Consider the following 18,163-nt stretch of genomic DNA (forward strand, 5'->3'; position numbering starts at 1 on the left):
GGGAAGACTGATGACAAGGACCTTCCTCCAGAGGCAAGAAGAGAAAGCCTTGCCCTGGAGCTGGCACCGTGAATTTGGACTTCTAGCCTACTAGAGTGTGAGAAAATAAATTTCTCTTTGTTAAAGCATCCACTTGTGGTGTTTCTGTTACAGCAGCACTAGATGACTAAGACACCACCCAGCTGACAGCCCATTTCTTGTGCTTGGTATTTGTGTGTGTGTGTATGTGTGTGTGCAGTGTACATGTCCACCATATACGTGTGCACACGTGCACATGCACACACACGTATTTTCCTGTCTACCTTGAAGCCATGTGGTATGGTGCAAGACACGTGGATTCTGGAGTTAGGCAAACCTAACCCGAATCATGACTCTGTTACCATGTGGTAATTACGGCCTTCACTTCTTTTGCTTTCTCGTCTCTGTAACACTGGGTCTCTATAACTGACCTTAAGGGGGCAGTGGTGGGTCAGCGGTAGACTCCTCACCTTCCATGTGGGAGACCGGGGGTCCATTCCCAGCCAAGGCACCTCATGTGCACCCACCACCCATCTGTTAGCGGAAGCTTGTATGCTGCTGTGATGCTGAACAGGTTTCAGCGGAGCTTCCAGGTTAAGACTGCCTAGTAAGAAAGGCCTGGCAATCTAGTCTGTAAATCAGCCACTGAGAACCTGGTAGATCACAACAGTCTGATCTCCACCTGTCTTAGTCACCTAGTGCTCCTATAACAGAAATACCACAAGGGAGTGGCTTTAACAAAGAGAAATTTATTTCTTCACAGTAATATAGGCTTAAACTCCAAATTCACGGTGTCAGCTCCAGGGGAAAGCTTTCTCTCTCTGTGGGCCTTCTCATCAATCTTCCCCCAGACTACGAGCTTCTTGGTTCAGGGACCCCAGGTCCAAAGGATGTCTTCTGCTCCCAGCACTACTTTCTTGGTGGTATGTGGTCCCCTTGTCTGTCTGCTCACTTCTCTCTTTTATATCTCAAGAGATTGCCTCTAGACACAACCCGATGTTGTAGTTTGAGTCCTGCCTCACTAACACAACTACCAGCCATTCTCCCTCATTAACACCATAGAGGAAGGATTTACAACACATAGGAAAATTACACAATACTGGGAATCATGACCCAGCCCAACTGATACACACATTTTTGGGAGGACATAATTCAATCCATGACAACAACCAAGCATTGGAATGGCACAGGATCACGCAGTGTTTCATTCCATTGTTCACAGGGTCACCATGAGTCTTGGCTAACTCCATAGCAGCTAACAACAGTTCTCCTGACTCATATAGAAATTATAGGGAGGAACAGAACTGCCTCATAAGATTTCCTAGGCTGTACTCATAATGGAAGCAGACCGCCATATCTTTCTCTTGCTGAGCACCAGGTGGGTCTGAACCGCCAACCTTTTGGTTTAGCAGCCAAGCACTTAACCATTGTGCCACCAGAGCTTCTTAACAACATTACCTTCCTAACATCGTTGCTATCAAATAAACACCACGTGCAAGGCAAGTCTCAGTGCACAAATCATGGGCCATCCCAGTTCTTCCTCTTTCAGGGGAAAAGCTGCACCCTCCTTGTGTTTTGCACAGTGCTGTATAGACAGAAGGAGCTCAATTATATGTTGTTGTTGCACTCATTGATTTTAAAATTATGCCTCATCAACTTTCAAATTGCATGAAATGAAATATCAGTCTCATCTCCTTTGTCGATGGTGAGACCCAGGTTTAGAGCAGAACACATTACACTGTTTACGCCATCTTGTCTTTTCCTTTTTAAATAGTTTATTTTACTTTTGCTGTTGAGAATATACACAGAAGAACTTCCACCAATTCACCAGTTTCTGCACATACCATTCAGTGACATCGATGACATTCTTTGAGTGGTGCAGCCATTCTCACCCTCCTTTTCTGAGTTGTTCTCGCCCCACTAACAGAAACTTACTGACCCCTAAGCTTCCTGTCCAACCTTTCTAGTTGCTGTGGTCAATGTGACCTCATATTAAAAACAAAAAACTCTGTTGCTGTTGGGTTGATTCCAACTCGTAGCCACACTATAGGACAGAGTAGAACTGCCCCATAGGGTTTCCAAGGAACAGCTGGTGGGTTCAAACTGCTGACCTTTTGGCTAGTAGCTGAGTACTTAACCTCCATGCTACCAGGGCTCCATCTAGACAGTTCTTAAAAGAGCATAATGCTCAAGGCAGACAGTCTTTACTAGTTAACTATTGTTTATTTGCTTTTTTAAACATAATTTAATTTTTTTGTTGTTAATGAGAATATACACAGAAAAACATAGACCAATTCAACAGTTTCTGCAAGCACATATTCAGTGACATTTTTTACATTCTTCAAGTTGTGCAGCCACTCTCACCCTCCTCTTCTGAGTTGTTGTTCTCCCCATTAACACAGACTTACTGCCCCCTAAGCTTCCTAAATCATCTTTGAACAGTTGCTGTTGTCAGTTTGATCTCATATAGAGAGCTCGTTAAAAGAGCACAAAGCTCAAGGCAGACATTCTTTATGAATCAATAATAGTTTAAAGAAGATTTCAGGGGATATTTTTGCTTAAGATTTAAACATGATCTCAGGCCAACATTTTCTGGGGTTCTTAAAACAACTTTTGACATTTCCTTTAACAATGCTTTAAAACACTTAAAGCCCAAAATGTGTCATTTCTCCTTTTCCATAACCAGCCCTGGAATTGCTCATTCATTCTTAGCATGCTTGAGATCACTCTGAGTCCCATCTCCTCCCTGGCCACCTCCCCTCCCCGTTTGTCCTTAAGGCACATTGTTCCATCAAGTAAAAGCTCCTCAAGTGAGGAAAGAGGAGCTGGTTCCTCTGCCAATGAAATCCCCTGGCTGCTAGAAAAGCTGTCAGAGTCTTCCAAGTGTGTGCAAATAAATTAATTCACCTTATGGGTATAGAAAACGGTCTGGGAGGCTTGTTTTTTCACCAGCACTGAGAGGCACTTAATGTCAGCTCACTGCATTGAGCATTGGATCTTGCTAAGTGGTGATGCACAGCTCAACCTCGGGGCTTTTCTGAACAAATAAAACTTCTACAGAAACTACAGATAATTGGAAGGAATGGATTTCGCCTGATTGCCTCTTTGGCCCTGAAAGCAGCAGAAGCCCCTGAGAAGGCGTTCTGTACGCCCTGTTCCTTACCCCGAAAGGCACTCGGAACATAATGGGAGTGACAGGCTACACTGATCCATTATGGACACGCTGCCACGGTGCACCCCCACGAAGACTCCGCGGAGACAGACATTGTGTTTGTGAAGGCACTTTTTTAATTCGCAGTTTGCTTATACATCAAGGCAAGGAGGAGACAGCCGTGGGGGTTACGCCTCGTACCTGCTCCTGTAAAGCCTGCCGCTGCTGAGAGGGTTGGAGGGGTGGCTGGAGGTGTTCCACACCTGCATGCCTAGGCCATCCCCCAGGGGAGGTTCCAAAGGGGAGAGGACGGCCTACATGGAGGGGCGGATACGGAATCCTTGCCGGTGGTCATGTCTGGGGCTGCGGTCCCTGCCCCTGCGCCTCTCTGGCCCTGCAAGGGGGACCTGGAGGGTAAGGCGAAGTAGCCTGGTGAACCACGCGGCGCTAGTGAGACTCAGAGGTCCTATGTATTCGGCCGTGGCGGGGCTGCCGGCCTGCAGTCAGGTTTGCTTCCTCGCCATATCTACTGTGCTGCGCATAGGCGTCGCCAGAGCATGGCTGGCGCTGCAGGGATTGGTCCCAGGGCAAAGTGGAGCCATGGCGGCGAGGCTGGAAGCGCCTGCGAACTTGGGCCGGGATACAGGGGGTCTCCGCGACTGAGCGATAGGGCGCGCGGGCCTAGGTGGGCACGAAGGCGGTGCCTCCTCACCGGATTCACTTCCGTGGGGCTGGAGCAGCCTGTAGCTCGCGGGCCCTCTGAGAAGGCTCCCAGGTCCTTCCCAGATCCACCTGCCTAACGGGTCATCGCAGGGCAGGTCCATGCCCCAGGCGTCGCCCAGGTGGGCCAGCAGCAGCTGTGAGAGCCTTCGGTGAGCGTGTTCGTTCCAGTGCAAGCCATCTGGCTGCAGGTGCTGCCAGGAGTGCCGGAAGTGGAATTGCAAGTCCAGCACGTCGAAGCCTAGCCTGCTGGCTTCAGCGGCCCTGTAGAAGTTGGCCTCCACCACATCTACCCGCAGGCACGCGGTCGTGGGCGTGCCCTGAGGTGGGAGGAAACCACCTGAGACCGTCTCAGCCACTGGCATGGCAGTGTTCCACACCACGAGGCAGGACTCGGGCAGCACCTGGCGAAGGCGCCAGAACAGGGTCTCCAGGTTCCTCCTGTAGCTCCACATGGAACCCTGGCCATACCTGGACAGGTCCCAGAGGCAGGAGTTCATGATGACCAAGTCTGGGCCGTGCTCGCCCCTCAGCAGCTCCAGCAGGACTTTCTCCACGTACCGGGGGTAGGAGCGCGTGAGGAAGTAGACGCGCACAAGGTGGTGTGTGGAGCAGAACTCGCGGACTTCGCGGTAGTGGGTCCCGTTGTGCATACGGCCCCACCTGCCGCCGTGCAGCAGCCTGTCCTGCTCGAAGCTCATCTCGCCCTTGGCCTTCAGCTGACTGCTTGAGAGCAGGCAGTCCTTCTGCAGCAGGAGCACCAGGTCCTTGTACACGGCCCTCTGCACCGAGTCCCCCATGACGACCACGAACTTGTTGTGCAGCAGCTGCCGGACTTCGGACGCCCTCAGGTGGACCATGGTGGCTGGGCGAAGGTGGCCTAGCTCCTGCCTTCCCTCAGGGCGGGTCCCGAAAGAGCTCTGGACCGAGGGCTGAGCGGCTGCTGCCAGAGACGGAGAGAGGGCAGGCTGGCTGGCTGGCTGGCGGTTGTCGGGGCGGCCGGGCGGGCAGACGGGGGGCTGTTTAATGCAGCTGGACTGGCCTGGGCCTGGAAGAGGAGGAGAAAGGGGGCAGCGTCCGGGGCCCTGAAAGCCGTCTCGCCAATCCTTAGGCCGAGAGTGTGACCTCTGAACTCACGGCCCTGCCCCCGTACCCGGCTTGGCTCCCCCTGGTGGAGGGCAGCGGTGCTGACACTGATGCTGTTGGTCTGAATGGATATGGGTTGTTCCCGCCTCAGCCACCACCTGTGCTCCAGGCACTGGGACACGGTCTGTCCACTGGGAGATCCAGGCCACTTCCAGGGCCGTGGCCCAGTCGGTGGTGGATCCACACCCAGGATTTCCAGGCAGCGTTGATGAGAATACTCAGGAAAACCTATTCATCTTAGTTCCACAATGATTTTGTCTTTCTTTTCATTTTGTCTCTCTCTTCCCAATCCCATTGTGAGCACCCCTGCCACCTGAGAAATGACACGAACACACCCCATGACCGATCACTTTGCCGCAGGGTAAAGGCTGAAGACCCCTTCTAACACAGTGTCACAACCGGGGTGTGGAAAGCCATACCCACAAGGTACTGGCCATGATGGTGTCCCCAAGGAGCCCACCCTTCACCCTTCCAACTGCACACCCAGTGCTCCTGAGCTGAGGCCTGGCAACCACACAGCTCCTCCGCATTTACCCAGCATTGCCCTTTGGAGAATCGATGCAAAGGATCCCTACGGTATGTAAGGTAGGTGGATGGTTTACCCTTCCTGGGCACCTTCTTCTGGGCAGTCATTCTGCCTCTCTGGGGATCCCCCCTGGGTGTCCAGTGTAGAACTCCTGCCGTCCACCACCTTTTTGCACTGAGAAGTGGCCTCTGGTGCGGTTCAAGCAGGTTGAGCTTAGTATCCCACTTCTGGCTCTTACAAATTAGGCTGCTATTACACTTTTGTAGGTGGACTTGTGCAAAAAGAGAGCTCCAGCTCTTGATAAAAGCCCGGAGCTGCACTTGTCTGCTGGTGTGGTGGTAGAACAATCGTTGCTTTGAGAAATGCTCAGACCCTTTTCCACAGTGGCTCTGCCAGCCATTGGATCTGTTAATTTTAACATCCTCACTCCTTAAATTATGACACTATCTTCTGGGTGGCCCAAATCATTAAACATATGACTACCAACAGAAAGATTGATAGTTTGAGTCCACGTAGAGGCCCCTCAAGTGAAAGTTCTGGCTATCTACTTCCAAAAGGGCATAGACTTAAAAAACAAAAAACAAAAAAACTTGTGGGGTACATTACTACTCTGCAATATCTGGGGTTGCTATGAGCCAGATTCAACACGATGGCAACGGGTCAGTAGTTGTTCCACGTACAGTGACTTCCTCTCCCTTGACTATAAATGTTAACATCCTGGCTGAAGGCACCATTCCTAATTCTTACTGAGATGCAGTATGATTTCCTTATCCCTTGTATACTGGTGCTGGATTCCTGGCCGGAATCCAAGGCCTACTTCTCAACAGGATATCAATATCAACTTTGATAAAAAGAACTTTTCCCTTCCCTCTCTTTAATATAGATGCCAGTATGGGGCATGGTTCTGTAACAACCATGCCCCATAACTTAATAGGGTGTTGAATTAGTCTCTTGGTTCTATGAATCATGAACTTCTGTATTAGCAGATTCTGGCTGTATTACTCACATCTTATTTCATATTAAAAAATGTATGCATGTATCAAGCTCTATGAACCCTGACCTCTTGTCTACTTGAATAGGATGCTAGCTTTCTAACCGTACTGCCTTTGACTATTTCATTACCAGAATATGGGTCAAGCTCCTGGCTCTGTGAAACCTAATCTTTTTTGTTATTCTTTTTCCTCTTGGATATGGTTGCTAACTTCCTTTTTGTAACAATCATGGCATAATCCTTACTACTATGTCAATATATTAGTAAAGACATAGATATTATTTTAAGGCTATGGATGTTTCCTTTTTAGCTTTGTTAAAAATGACCTTTTTCTCACTAGTATATACCTTAAGGTTCTTCTCTGTGAATCCTGCCTTCATGTTTCTCTGGGAATAAATGCCAATTTCGAGCCTTCAAAAGCCGTGTGTCTTTTTTTAAATAGGGTATTAAGGCAAATTTCCTTTCATATGGACTATGACCATCTTTAATCAATAATATGAATGCTGTCTATCTGGCTGTACTCTGCCCCTGTTTCACTTGGCTATGGATGCATTTTTCTGGCTCAGTGAACCCTGACATTCAGTCTCCCAACTTATGAGTTTCTTGACTGTAACAACCACCGCCTCTTTAACACTCAGATCTGGTTTCAGATTTTTACTGAGTTGTATTCTTTAAACTCCATCCTTAATGTTTCATAGGATTTGGATTCTAGCTTTCTGGCCATGAGAACCATGGGCTGTTTTCACTAGAATATGGATGTAGGCTGTTAGCTTTATGAACCCTACTCTGTTTTTGTTCATGAACGTGATTGCTACTTACCTGCTTATAGCAACCTTAACACATTTTTTAGCACAATCTGAGTCAGACCAGGGCTTTATGAACCCTGAACTTCTCTTAAATACTATGTAAACGTAGCTTCTTGGCTTTAAGAAGCATGATGTATCTTTTACTAAAATATGATTTCAGGCTCATGATTCTTCGAACCCTAACCTCCTTTCTCCTTGTTTGTGGAGTTCCAGATTTTACAAATTTATTTCACTGGCTATGAGTGCTAACTTTATGGCTATAATGACTTTGACATTAATATTATTACTATTTTCTAGGTAAATATTTAGTCTAAGAGCTTGTTTAACTCTATCATGTTTTTCTTTGGGCATGCATGCTAACCTCTTGACTGTAATAAATATGCCATATTTACTACTGTCCATTACTCATTGCCATCGAGTGGATTCTGATGCATAGCAACCTACAGGAAGGAGTAGAACTGCCACATGGTTTTCAAAGCAGTGTCTGGTGGATTTGAACTGCCGACCTTCTGGTTAGCAGCTGTAACTCTTAAACACTGTGCCACCAGGGTTCCTATTGGGATGTGGATTTAGTTTCCAAGTATACATATCTTGAGTTCCTCTTCAGCTGGATGTAGATGCTAATTTCCTGGCTGCAACAACCATGACCTGTTTCTTGCTATGATATTAATGCAGGCTCCTGCTGGTATGAACTTTGGCCTCTTGTTTTCCCTTGGATAAGTTTTCCTGCTGTATGATTGTAATACTCATTGAAGATTATATAACAGGGTATGTATGCACACTATCATCTTTGTTGTCACTGTTTGGTGCCATTTAGTCCACTCTGACTCATAGCGACTCTGTGTACAGCAGAATGAGACACTGCCTGTCCCTGCACCATCCTCACAATGACTGCTATGTTTGAAGCCATTGTTTGCAGACACTGCGCTAATCCATCTGGTCGAAGGCTTTCTTCTTTCTTGCTGACCCTCTACCAAGCATGATGTTCTTCCTTCCTGATACCATATCCAAAGTGTGTCAGATGAAGTCCTTCTGTCCTTGCTTCCAAGGAACACTCTGGCTGCACTTCTACCAAGACAGATTTGTTCGTTCTTCTGGCAGTTCATAGTATATTCAGTATTCTTCTCCAACACCATAACTCAAAGGCATCAGTTCTTCTTCAGACTTCCTTATTCATTGTCCAGCTTTCCAACGCATATGAGACAATTGAAAACATCATGGCTTGGGTCAGGTGCACCTTAGTCCAAAAAGTAACATCTTTGCTATTCAATACTTTAAAGAGGTCTTTATGCAGAAGATTTGCCCAGTGAAATACATCATTTCAATTACGACTGCTGGCACTGATGGTGTAACCAAGTAAAATGAAATCCTTGACAACTTCCATCTTTTCTCCGTTTATCATGATGTTGCTTGTTGGCCCAGGTGTAAGGATCTTTCTTTTCTGTATGTTGGGGTGTAATTCATACTAAAGGCTGTAGTCTTTGATTTTTATCAGTAAGGGCCTCAATCCCACTTCGCCTTCAGTAAGCTAGGTTGTATCATCTGCCTCTCTCAGATTATTAATGAGTCTTCCTGTAATCCTGATGGCACATATTTTTTTTTGAGATAGTCCAGCTTCTCACATTATTTGATTGGCATATAAATTGAGTATGTATGATAAAAGGATACAACCCTGGTGCATACCTTTCCTGATTTTAAACCACATAATGTTCCATTCTACCTGAGCAACTGATTCGTGGTCTATGTACAGGTTCCATATCAGCAAAATTAAGTGTTCTAAAATCCCCATACTTCACAATGTTATCCATAATTTGTTATGATCCACAAAATTGAATGCCTTTGCATAGTCAGTAAAACACATGTAGATATCTTTCTGGTATTCTCTGCTTTCAGCCATGACCCATCTGACTTCAGCAATGAAAACACTTTTCAGTGTCGTCTTCTGAATCTAACTTGAATTTATGGAAGTTCCATATCGATATACTGCTACAACTGTTTTTAATTATCTTCAGCAAAATTTTACCTGCATATGGTATTAATGGTATTGTTTGATAACTTCTGCACTCTGTTGGATCACCTTTCTTTAGAATGGTATCAAATATGCATCTCTTACAGTAGATTGGCCAGGTTGCTGTGAGCACTTCCCGCACCACATTCATTTGTTGAAGCATCTCCATGGGTATTCTGTCAATTCCTATGTTTTTGACCAACACCTGCAGTGTAGCTTCAGCTTCTTCCTTCAGTCCCACAGGTTCTTGCTCACAGGATACCTACAAGCCTTTTAACCTTTATCACCTCTCTAAACAAATATGCATGCTGAATACCTCCCACATCTGAGAATTATTAGTTCAATTTAATTGAGAAGTAGTTAGCGTAAGTGCTTCACATTCCTTACCCGAAGAAAAATTCCAAGAAACAAACTAGTAGAAGCAACCTGTCAGAAATCTGAAAGACAATCAAAATTTATGGCAATGAAGTAGCTGTTGAATAAAGAAAAGGTGACATCAGAAGGATGAGAAAGAGGACTTCCAGTGTGCAGGCAGCATTAATATAGTACACTCACAACCCCCTACAACAATGAGAGAAAAAACAAGATTAATGAATTCGGCGATCTCAGAACTCTCTCCAAGGAAGGACTGGAGAACTAGCCTGACTACCAAAATAGGAGAGAGTGGTAGCAAGACAGTGGGAAGGATATTTGCAGAACTTCCATGCTGTACTTACCAATCCAGCTAGTATGGCCATTTTAAGAAGGCTGTTGGTGGCATCTCCAAATGAAACAATACCCAGGGCAGGAACAAAATGGAAGAATCAGACTGAAACCTAGATACTGAATAAACAGACATGGAAAGGTTTAACAAGATGGGAAAGGCATACACTGCAGTTGGCCAGACCTGACAGAGAGTAGTGCTTGAATGCAGCATAGAAATGAGTTCCAGGAACTCCAGGAAAGAGCAGACAGAGTAAAGTGGTGTGGAATGGCCTGGGTAAAGTACATGAGCAGATTGCAGGAATGGCAGAGAGCGTATCCGTAAGGAGGGACGCAGGATAGGAGCAACAATGAGGGTGTGTGCTCCAAAATGTGAGGTGAAGGTGTTGGTAGGAGAGTCCAGGATTAGTACTTGGGACCACTTACCAGCAGTAGGACAGCAACTCTTCAGAAAAATCCTAGTATCCTGTTACCTACTACCATAGAAGTGAATCAAGGTCCTTGGTCCCAGAGTTGCAAGTTTTCCCTACCATTCTCCAGCATTGCCTCCTCTTAGACCATGCCTCTATCACATGCAATGCAGCCCAATGATCCAGGGACCTGCCACTGGCAGCAATGGCCTGCCAGCCAGTAGTACTGATTCACATGGTAGGGACCCACAACAAGCTACCTTTTGAAGGGCACTGTCCCCATCACCACGCGGCCGGTGGTGCAAAGGGTCTCTAGCTCTATGCTGCAACCCTTCTGTGGGAGCCTGAACCAATTCACTTCACACACCTGTGACAGAATGCCACACCCAGTCAACTGGCATTTCCAGTCCCTTTAGCAAGCCTCTTGAGCATAATGTCAGGAGAAACTCCACCCTTACCACTTCCAGTACAACAGAAAATCCAGAAAACTCCAGACACATCTGATACCTTTCCTAGGATGTAGCATAGACCAGAGTATGTTGACGGTTTTCCCTGACATAGAGATAACTGGTGACATGGCCTCACATCTCCCTAGAACAGATGCAGGAAATGTGCCATACCAGCTGTGATATAGAAAAACAAATACCACTACCACTGGCCTTCTGGCACAACAGAGAAAGACTAGGAAACACCTACAGTAACTTGACAGCTCACCAAGAACAAAAAGAAAGATGGAAGATTAGAACTGTCAGCCCAAAAAACAAAGAGGTAAGGTTGACAAAGTTTCGGCCAAGACATCTGAGCAACCTGTCTTGGGACAGTATGGCTGAGTGACCACGGCTGGGATGAAAGTTTCTTTGAACCACCAAAGGAAACGATGAGGAAGAAGAGCAACCTAAAGAAAAGGGGAAGAAGCCACTGTCCTGGTCTATTAATCAAACAAATGAAATATTAAGTAAATCATTAAATCTTAATATCTGAAAAACAAGTCAGTTAGAAAGCATATGGGGAGACAGGAAACCATAGCTCATACAATGAACAAAATAAGAGGAAATAAATTGTCCCTGAGAAAGATCATATAATGGAAATACTCAACAAGGATTTTTATTGTTAGTATTATGTATGTTCAAAGAGATAATGAAAAGTACAGAAAAAGATCTAAAAGAAATCAGAAAACAGTACAAAAAAAAAGAACTTTAATAGGACAAAAGTGAAAAAAGTAATCTATATATAGAAATACTAGAGCTCAATAATAAAAGAGATGATCTGCAAAATGGAAGGACACAAAAGTAGAATTGAAATAACAGAGACTTCCAGTGAACATAAAGACAGAACATTGAGAAAGGTTAGTCTGAAGAGCAACAGGAAAAAAAAAAGGAATGAAGGAAAACGAACAATGCCTAAGACAGCTGTGAGAGACCATCAAGAAAAATAACTTATGCATTATGAGGGCGCCAGGCGGAGATGAGAGTGAGAGGGCCAGAAAGAAATTTTGAAGAAATAATGGCAGAATACTTCCCAAACATCACAAAGAAAGGAAATATAATCTCCAAGAAGCTCAGTGATCTACACGTAAGATAAAACCTGAAAGAAATTCACCAAGGCATTTCATAGTGAAACTCCTGAGAACCAAGAACAAAGAGAAAATTTGGAGAGAATGAGAAAAGAGAACTGTTATATACAAGTTGTCCCAAGTAAGTCCTGACTTATCTTCATAAGGGACCCTGATGGCACAGTGGTTCACTGTCCAAAAGTTGGCAGTTGAGGTCTACCGTTTGCTCCTTAGGATCCCTGTGGGACAGTTCTACTCTGTCCTGTAGGGTCACTATGAGTCTAAATTGACTCAGTGGCAATTGGTTTTGGTTATATCTTCAGAAACCACAGAAGCAAGAAAGTAATGGATGACATATTTAAAGTGCAGAAAGAGAAAAAAAGTGGCAAGAATAATACACACAGCAAAAATATTCCGAAACAAGGGAGAAATTAAGACATTCTCAGATAAGCAAAAATTAAGGGAATTTGTTAGTACCAGATCAGCCCTACAAGAAGTACTAAAAGGACTCTTCCACAAAGAAAGGTAGTGGCACTAAAGAGAACCTGAAGGGGTACCTGCACAAAAGCATTGTCAGTATAAACATGACACCTATGACACTTTTGGATGGCAAATACTTAACTAAGGCAAAGTTATATGCAGAAAATAGGAGCTAAATACATACAACAATAAAATAATTTACATTCGTATTACAGGAAAATGAAGAGACTAAAACGTAATTGATAATAGCACCTAAAGAACAGGGAGGATGAGTGTCAACATAGAATTTTTTTATGTTAAGGAAGTCAAGGTATTATCTAGATATATCAGTTTGTTATAAATGTGAGGTGTTAGATACAAATCTCATGGAAAGCAAAAAAAGTAAATAAAAAGAAATCATTCCTGAAAATAAATAGTAAAGCAAACAAAATGTCTCAGCACTCACAGGAAAATAATAAATAAGATGAAGAAAAACTCATGTTTGTAAAGAATTCAGCACTGAAGGTAAAGAACAAAGAAGCCATACATTTCACCAAAATTAAAACGAGAAAAAAGTACAACAAAATGTCAGAAGTAAATCCAGCCATACTGATAATCACCATAAATATAAATAAATACTCCTATCAAGAGGTAGAGAGCAGCCGAATGGACTGAAAAAATAGAAAACACACACACACAAAAGAAGAAGATAAAAAAAAAAAGCATGATACGTGTATATGCTCTCTACACGTTAGGAACAAGGACATACATAGTTTAAAAGCTAAAACATGAAAAAAAAGTAAATGCAAATAGCAACCGAAACAAAACACGTGATAATATCTGAAAAATTAGACATTAAATTAATATAAAAGATAAAAGAACAACTATGTCGATTCAAGAAGACATAACAATTACAAATACGCATCTAACATCAGAACCTCAAAATATATAAAGCAATCTCTGACAGAATTGAACAGAGAATGGAAAGTTGTGCAATAATAGTTGTTGCTTTGTGCAGCTGAATCAATCCAAGCTCCTAACTATGCTACAGGGCAGAGTAGAACTGCCCCATAGATTTTCCTAGGCTAAATTTTTAAGAGAATAAAATAGGTAGTCTTTTTTCTTGTAGAGCTGTTGGGTATGTTTGAACTGCCAACGTTTTGGTTAGCAACCAAGCTCTTAATGATTGTGCTATCAATGTATGAAAAGTTACAATAGTAGGAAACTTTAATACACCATTTTCTGTTATGAAAGGAACTAGAAAGCAGATCAATAAGGAAACAGAAGACTTAAATATCACTATTAAACAATTGGACCTAACAGGCATTTATGGAACACTCTACCCCACAGCAGCTCTACATACATTCTTCTCCAATGAACTAAGATTATTCTCCAATATAGACAATATTTTAGTGCTCAAAGCAAACTGTAATAAACATAAAGAGACTGAAACCATACAAAGCATCTTTTGAGACAATAACAGAATCAATTTAGAAACCAAAACTAGGAAGTAAAGGGACTTGTTAATTAAGGAAATTAGTGACACCCTACTAAAGATACAAAGGATTATAGAAGAAAAGCCGAGAGATATTAAAAAAAATAGAATTAAATAAGAATGAAGATACACTATACCGAAATCTATACGACATAGTGAACGAATTCCTGAGGGAAATTATTAGCACTGAGTGATTACATTAAGAATGAATGAGAATCCCAAATCGATGGTTTAACTCTCCACCATGAAGAAATAGAAATGGAACAGCAAAAAATACCAAACTATCAGAAAAAAAATAATAAACATCCTCGGAGAAATAAATGATCTTGAAAATAGGAAAAGAATGGAAAGAATCAACAAAACCAGAAGTTGGTTCTTTAAAAGAATCTATAAAATAGACAATCCACTGCCTAAACTGACAAAAAAAAAAAAAAGTGAAAATGTAAATAACCAAAATAAAAACTGAAGTTAAAGACATTACAACAGACAAATGAAAAGAAACATAAGAGAATGCTATGGAAAGCCACATTTCAACAAACTGGAATGCTTAGATGAAATGCACATACACCTAGAACATAACCTACTACTACTAATACGCATATACACACAAATAAAAAAAATCCGCTAACCCAAAAGAAAAGAGGAGATTGAATCAGTCATCAAACACCTCCCTCTCCACTAACTAGAAAAAGAAAAAAAGCAGATGACCAGATGGCCTCACTGGAGAATATAGCAAACATTCAGAGAAGAAATGACATCGATCGTACTCAAAGTCTTCCAAAATATAGGACAGAAAGGAATGTTTCTTCACTCATTCTATTAAGCCAGCATGACTGTGATACCAAAGCCAAACAAAGACATCACAAGAAAAGAACACTACAAACTAATATCCCTCATAAATATAGACTTAAAAACTCTCAACAAAATTTTAGCAAACAGAATCCAATAGCACATTCAACAAAAAATTACACCACGATCAAATTGTATTTATTCCAGGAATCCAAGGCTGGTTCAACACTCAGCATCAATCAATGTAACATACCACATTAAGAAAAAGAAACATCATATGATCATCTTAATATATGTGGAAATTTATTTTAATAAAACCCTACACCATTTCCTTATTAAAACTTTTGACAAAATAGAAATAGAGGGGAAATCTCTAAATGTGATTAAGGGCATCTATCAAAAACCAAGTGACAATATCAAAGTCAATAAAGAAAGACCAAAGCCTTCCCTTTGTAAGCAGAATGAGACAAGCATGGCCACTGTCACAACTTATATTCAATATTGTTCTGGAAGTCGTGGTGAGCACAGTAAGAATAAAGAAAAAAAGGAAGGGAGGGAGGGAGGAAATAAAGACAGAAAAAATGTATCCAAAATAGAAAAGAAGACATAAAACTATATGGAAATGACATGATAACATGCATATAAAACCCTGAAGGTTTCACAACAAATTTGCTAGAACACGTAGAAAAATAAAGCAAGGTGGCGGGCTACAAGGTCAACACACCAATCACTTGGGTTTTCTGTACTGCAACAATAAGAGATCAGAAAAGGAAATCAAGTAAGCAGTATCACTTGCAATGTTGTTGTTAGATGCTTAGAGTTGTTCTGATTCATACAGACCCTACAAACACTGCCTGGGCCTATGTTACCCTCACAATTGTTGTTATGCTTGAGCCCACTGTTGTAACAACTGTGTCAACCAGTCTTGTTGAGGGTATTCCTCTTTTTAGCTGACCATCTACTTTACAGGTCTGTGAAAAAGAGGAAGGCCCCCAAAAAGACAGACACAGTGGCTCCAACAATGGGCTTAAGCATAACAACAATTGTAAGAATGGCACAGGTCCAGGCAGGATCAGGCAGTGTTTTGTTCTGTTTCATATAGTGTCACTATGAGTTGGAACTGACTAGATGGCACCTAACAACAACAACAACTACTTTACCAAATATGATGTCCTTCTTCAAGGACTGGTCCCTCCATAACATATCCTAAGTACATGAGGTGAAGTCTCACCATCCTTGCCTCTAAGGAGCATTCTCTCTGTGTTTTACTTCTTCCAATAGGTTTGTTCCTTCTAGCGGTCCACAGTATATTCCATATTTTTTGCCAACACCATAATTCAAATGCATCAGTTCAGTCTTCTTTATTCTTTGTCCAGCTTTCACATGTACCTGAGGCAATTGAAAAAACCATGGCTTGGGTCATGTGCACCTTAGACCTTACAGTGACATATTTGCTCATTTATACTTTAGGGAGGTCTTTTGCAGCAGATTTGCCCACTGCAACAGTTCTTTTGATTTCTTGACAGCTGCTTCCAAGGATATCGATTGTGGATGCAAGTAAAATGAAATCCTTGACAAATTCAATCTTTTATCATGACATTGCTTACTGGTCTGCTTGTGAGGGTTTCTGTTTTTTTCTAAATTGAACTGTAATCCATATTGAAGGCTGTAGTCTTTGACGTTATGAGTAAGTGTTTCAAGTGCTCTTCACTTTCAGCCAGCAAAGTTGTGTTGTCTGCATATTGTTAGTAGTTAATGAGTCTTCCTCAAATCCTGATGCCCCTTTCTTCATGTACAGTCCAGCTTCATGGATTTTTTGTTCAACATGTGGATTGAATAAGTGTGGTAAAAGCATACAACCCTAAGGCATCTTCCTGATTTAAAACTGTGCAATATCCCCTCATTCTGTTGGAATGACTGCATCTTGGTGTATGTAGGTTCCTCACCAAAACAGTTAAGTGTTGTGGAATACCCATTCTTTGTAATGTTATTCATAATTTGTTATGATCCACACAGTTGAATGTCTTTGCACAATCAATAAAATACAAGTAGACATATTTTAGGTATTCTCTGCTTTCGGCCAGGATCCATCTGACATCAGCAGTGATATCCCTCATTCCGTGTCCTCTTCTGTCTCCAGCTTGAATTTCTGGCAGTACCTTGTCAATGTACTACTGCATTTAGTTTCAAATGATCTTCAGCAAAATTTTACTTGTGTGTGATAATAATGGTATTATTTGATAATTTCTGCATTCTGTTCGATCACCTTTCTCTGGGATGGGCACTAATATCAATTTCTTCCAGTTGTTTGGCCTGGTTACTATCTTCCAAGTTCTTGGCATAGATGAAGGAGTACGTCCAGCTCTGGGTCCATTTGTAGAAACATCTCTCTTGATATTCTGTCTATTCCTGTTGCCTTTTTTTTTTTAACCAATGCCTTCATTGAAGCCTGGACTTCTTCCTTCAACAGCTTCAGTTTTTGATCGTATGGTACTTCCTGAAATGGTTGGGTGTCAACAAATTCTTTTTGCTACAATGACTCTGTGTACTCCTTCCATCTTCTTTTTGTGCTCCTTCTGCTGTTTAAAGTTTTCCCCATAGAATGTTTCAAAATTGCAACTTGTTGTTAGGCACATCGAGTCAATACTGACTCATAGATACCTTACGTATGATAGAATAAAACATTTGTCAATTCTGTGCCATCCTCACAATTGTTGCTATGCTTGTGCCCATTCTTGCAGCCACTGAGTCAATCCATTTCATTGAGGGTCTTCCTCTTTTTCATTGACCCTCCACTTTACCAAGCATGATGGCCTTCTGCAGGGACTGATCCCTCCTGATAATATGTCCAAAGTATGTGAGACATAGCCTTGTCATCCTTGTTTCTAAGGAGTATTCTGGTTGTAATTCTTCCAAGACAGATGTGTTCATTCTTTTGACAGTCACGGTATAATCAATATTCTTCTACAACACCACAATTCAAAGGCATCGATTCTTCTTCTGTCTTCCCTATTGTCCAGCTTTCAAATACATATGAGGTGATTGGAAACACGATGGCTTGGGTCACATGCACCTTAGTCCTCAAGGCAAGTCACCACTTTAAAGAGGTTTTTTTTTTTTTGCAGCAGATTTGTCCAATGAAATGTACCTTTTGATTTCTTGACTGCTGCTTCCATGGGTGTTCATTGTGGACCCACGTAAAATGAAATCCTTGACAACTTCGAACTTTCCTCCATTCATCGTCATGTTGCTTATTTGTCCAGTTGTGAAGATATTTGTTTTCCTTTTGTTGAGGTGTAATGCGTACTAAAGGATGTGGTCTTTGATCTTAATACGTGCTTCAAGTCCTCTTCACTTTCAACAAACAAGGTTATGCCACCTGCATAACGT

At 42.4% G+C, this 18,163-nt stretch overlaps 1 protein-coding gene across 1 annotated transcript; it reads right to left on the bottom strand.

The window, feature by feature from the left end:
* Positions 1-3,672: 3,672 nt before the first annotated feature.
* LOC126069886 (PC-esterase domain-containing protein 1B-like) lies at positions 3,673-4,749 on the bottom strand. Its single transcript, XM_049873535.1, has one exon. It carries the CDS (start codon positions 4,747-4,749, stop codon positions 3,673-3,675), a length of 1,077 nt encoding a protein of 358 aa, XP_049729492.1.
* Positions 4,750-18,163: the final 13,414 nt, after the last annotated feature.

This window comes from Elephas maximus (genome assembly GCF_024166365.1).
Source record: "Elephas maximus indicus isolate mEleMax1 chromosome Y unlocalized genomic scaffold, mEleMax1 primary haplotype SUPER_Y_unloc_1, whole genome shotgun sequence".
NCBI classification, from domain to species: Eukaryota; Metazoa; Chordata; class Mammalia; order Proboscidea; family Elephantidae; genus Elephas; species Elephas maximus.

Coding starts and splice junctions, on each gene's coding strand:
- LOC126069886 (XM_049873535.1), bottom strand. CDS start 4,749: ATGGTCCACCTGAGGGCGTCCGAAGTCCGGCAGCTGCTGCACAACAAG.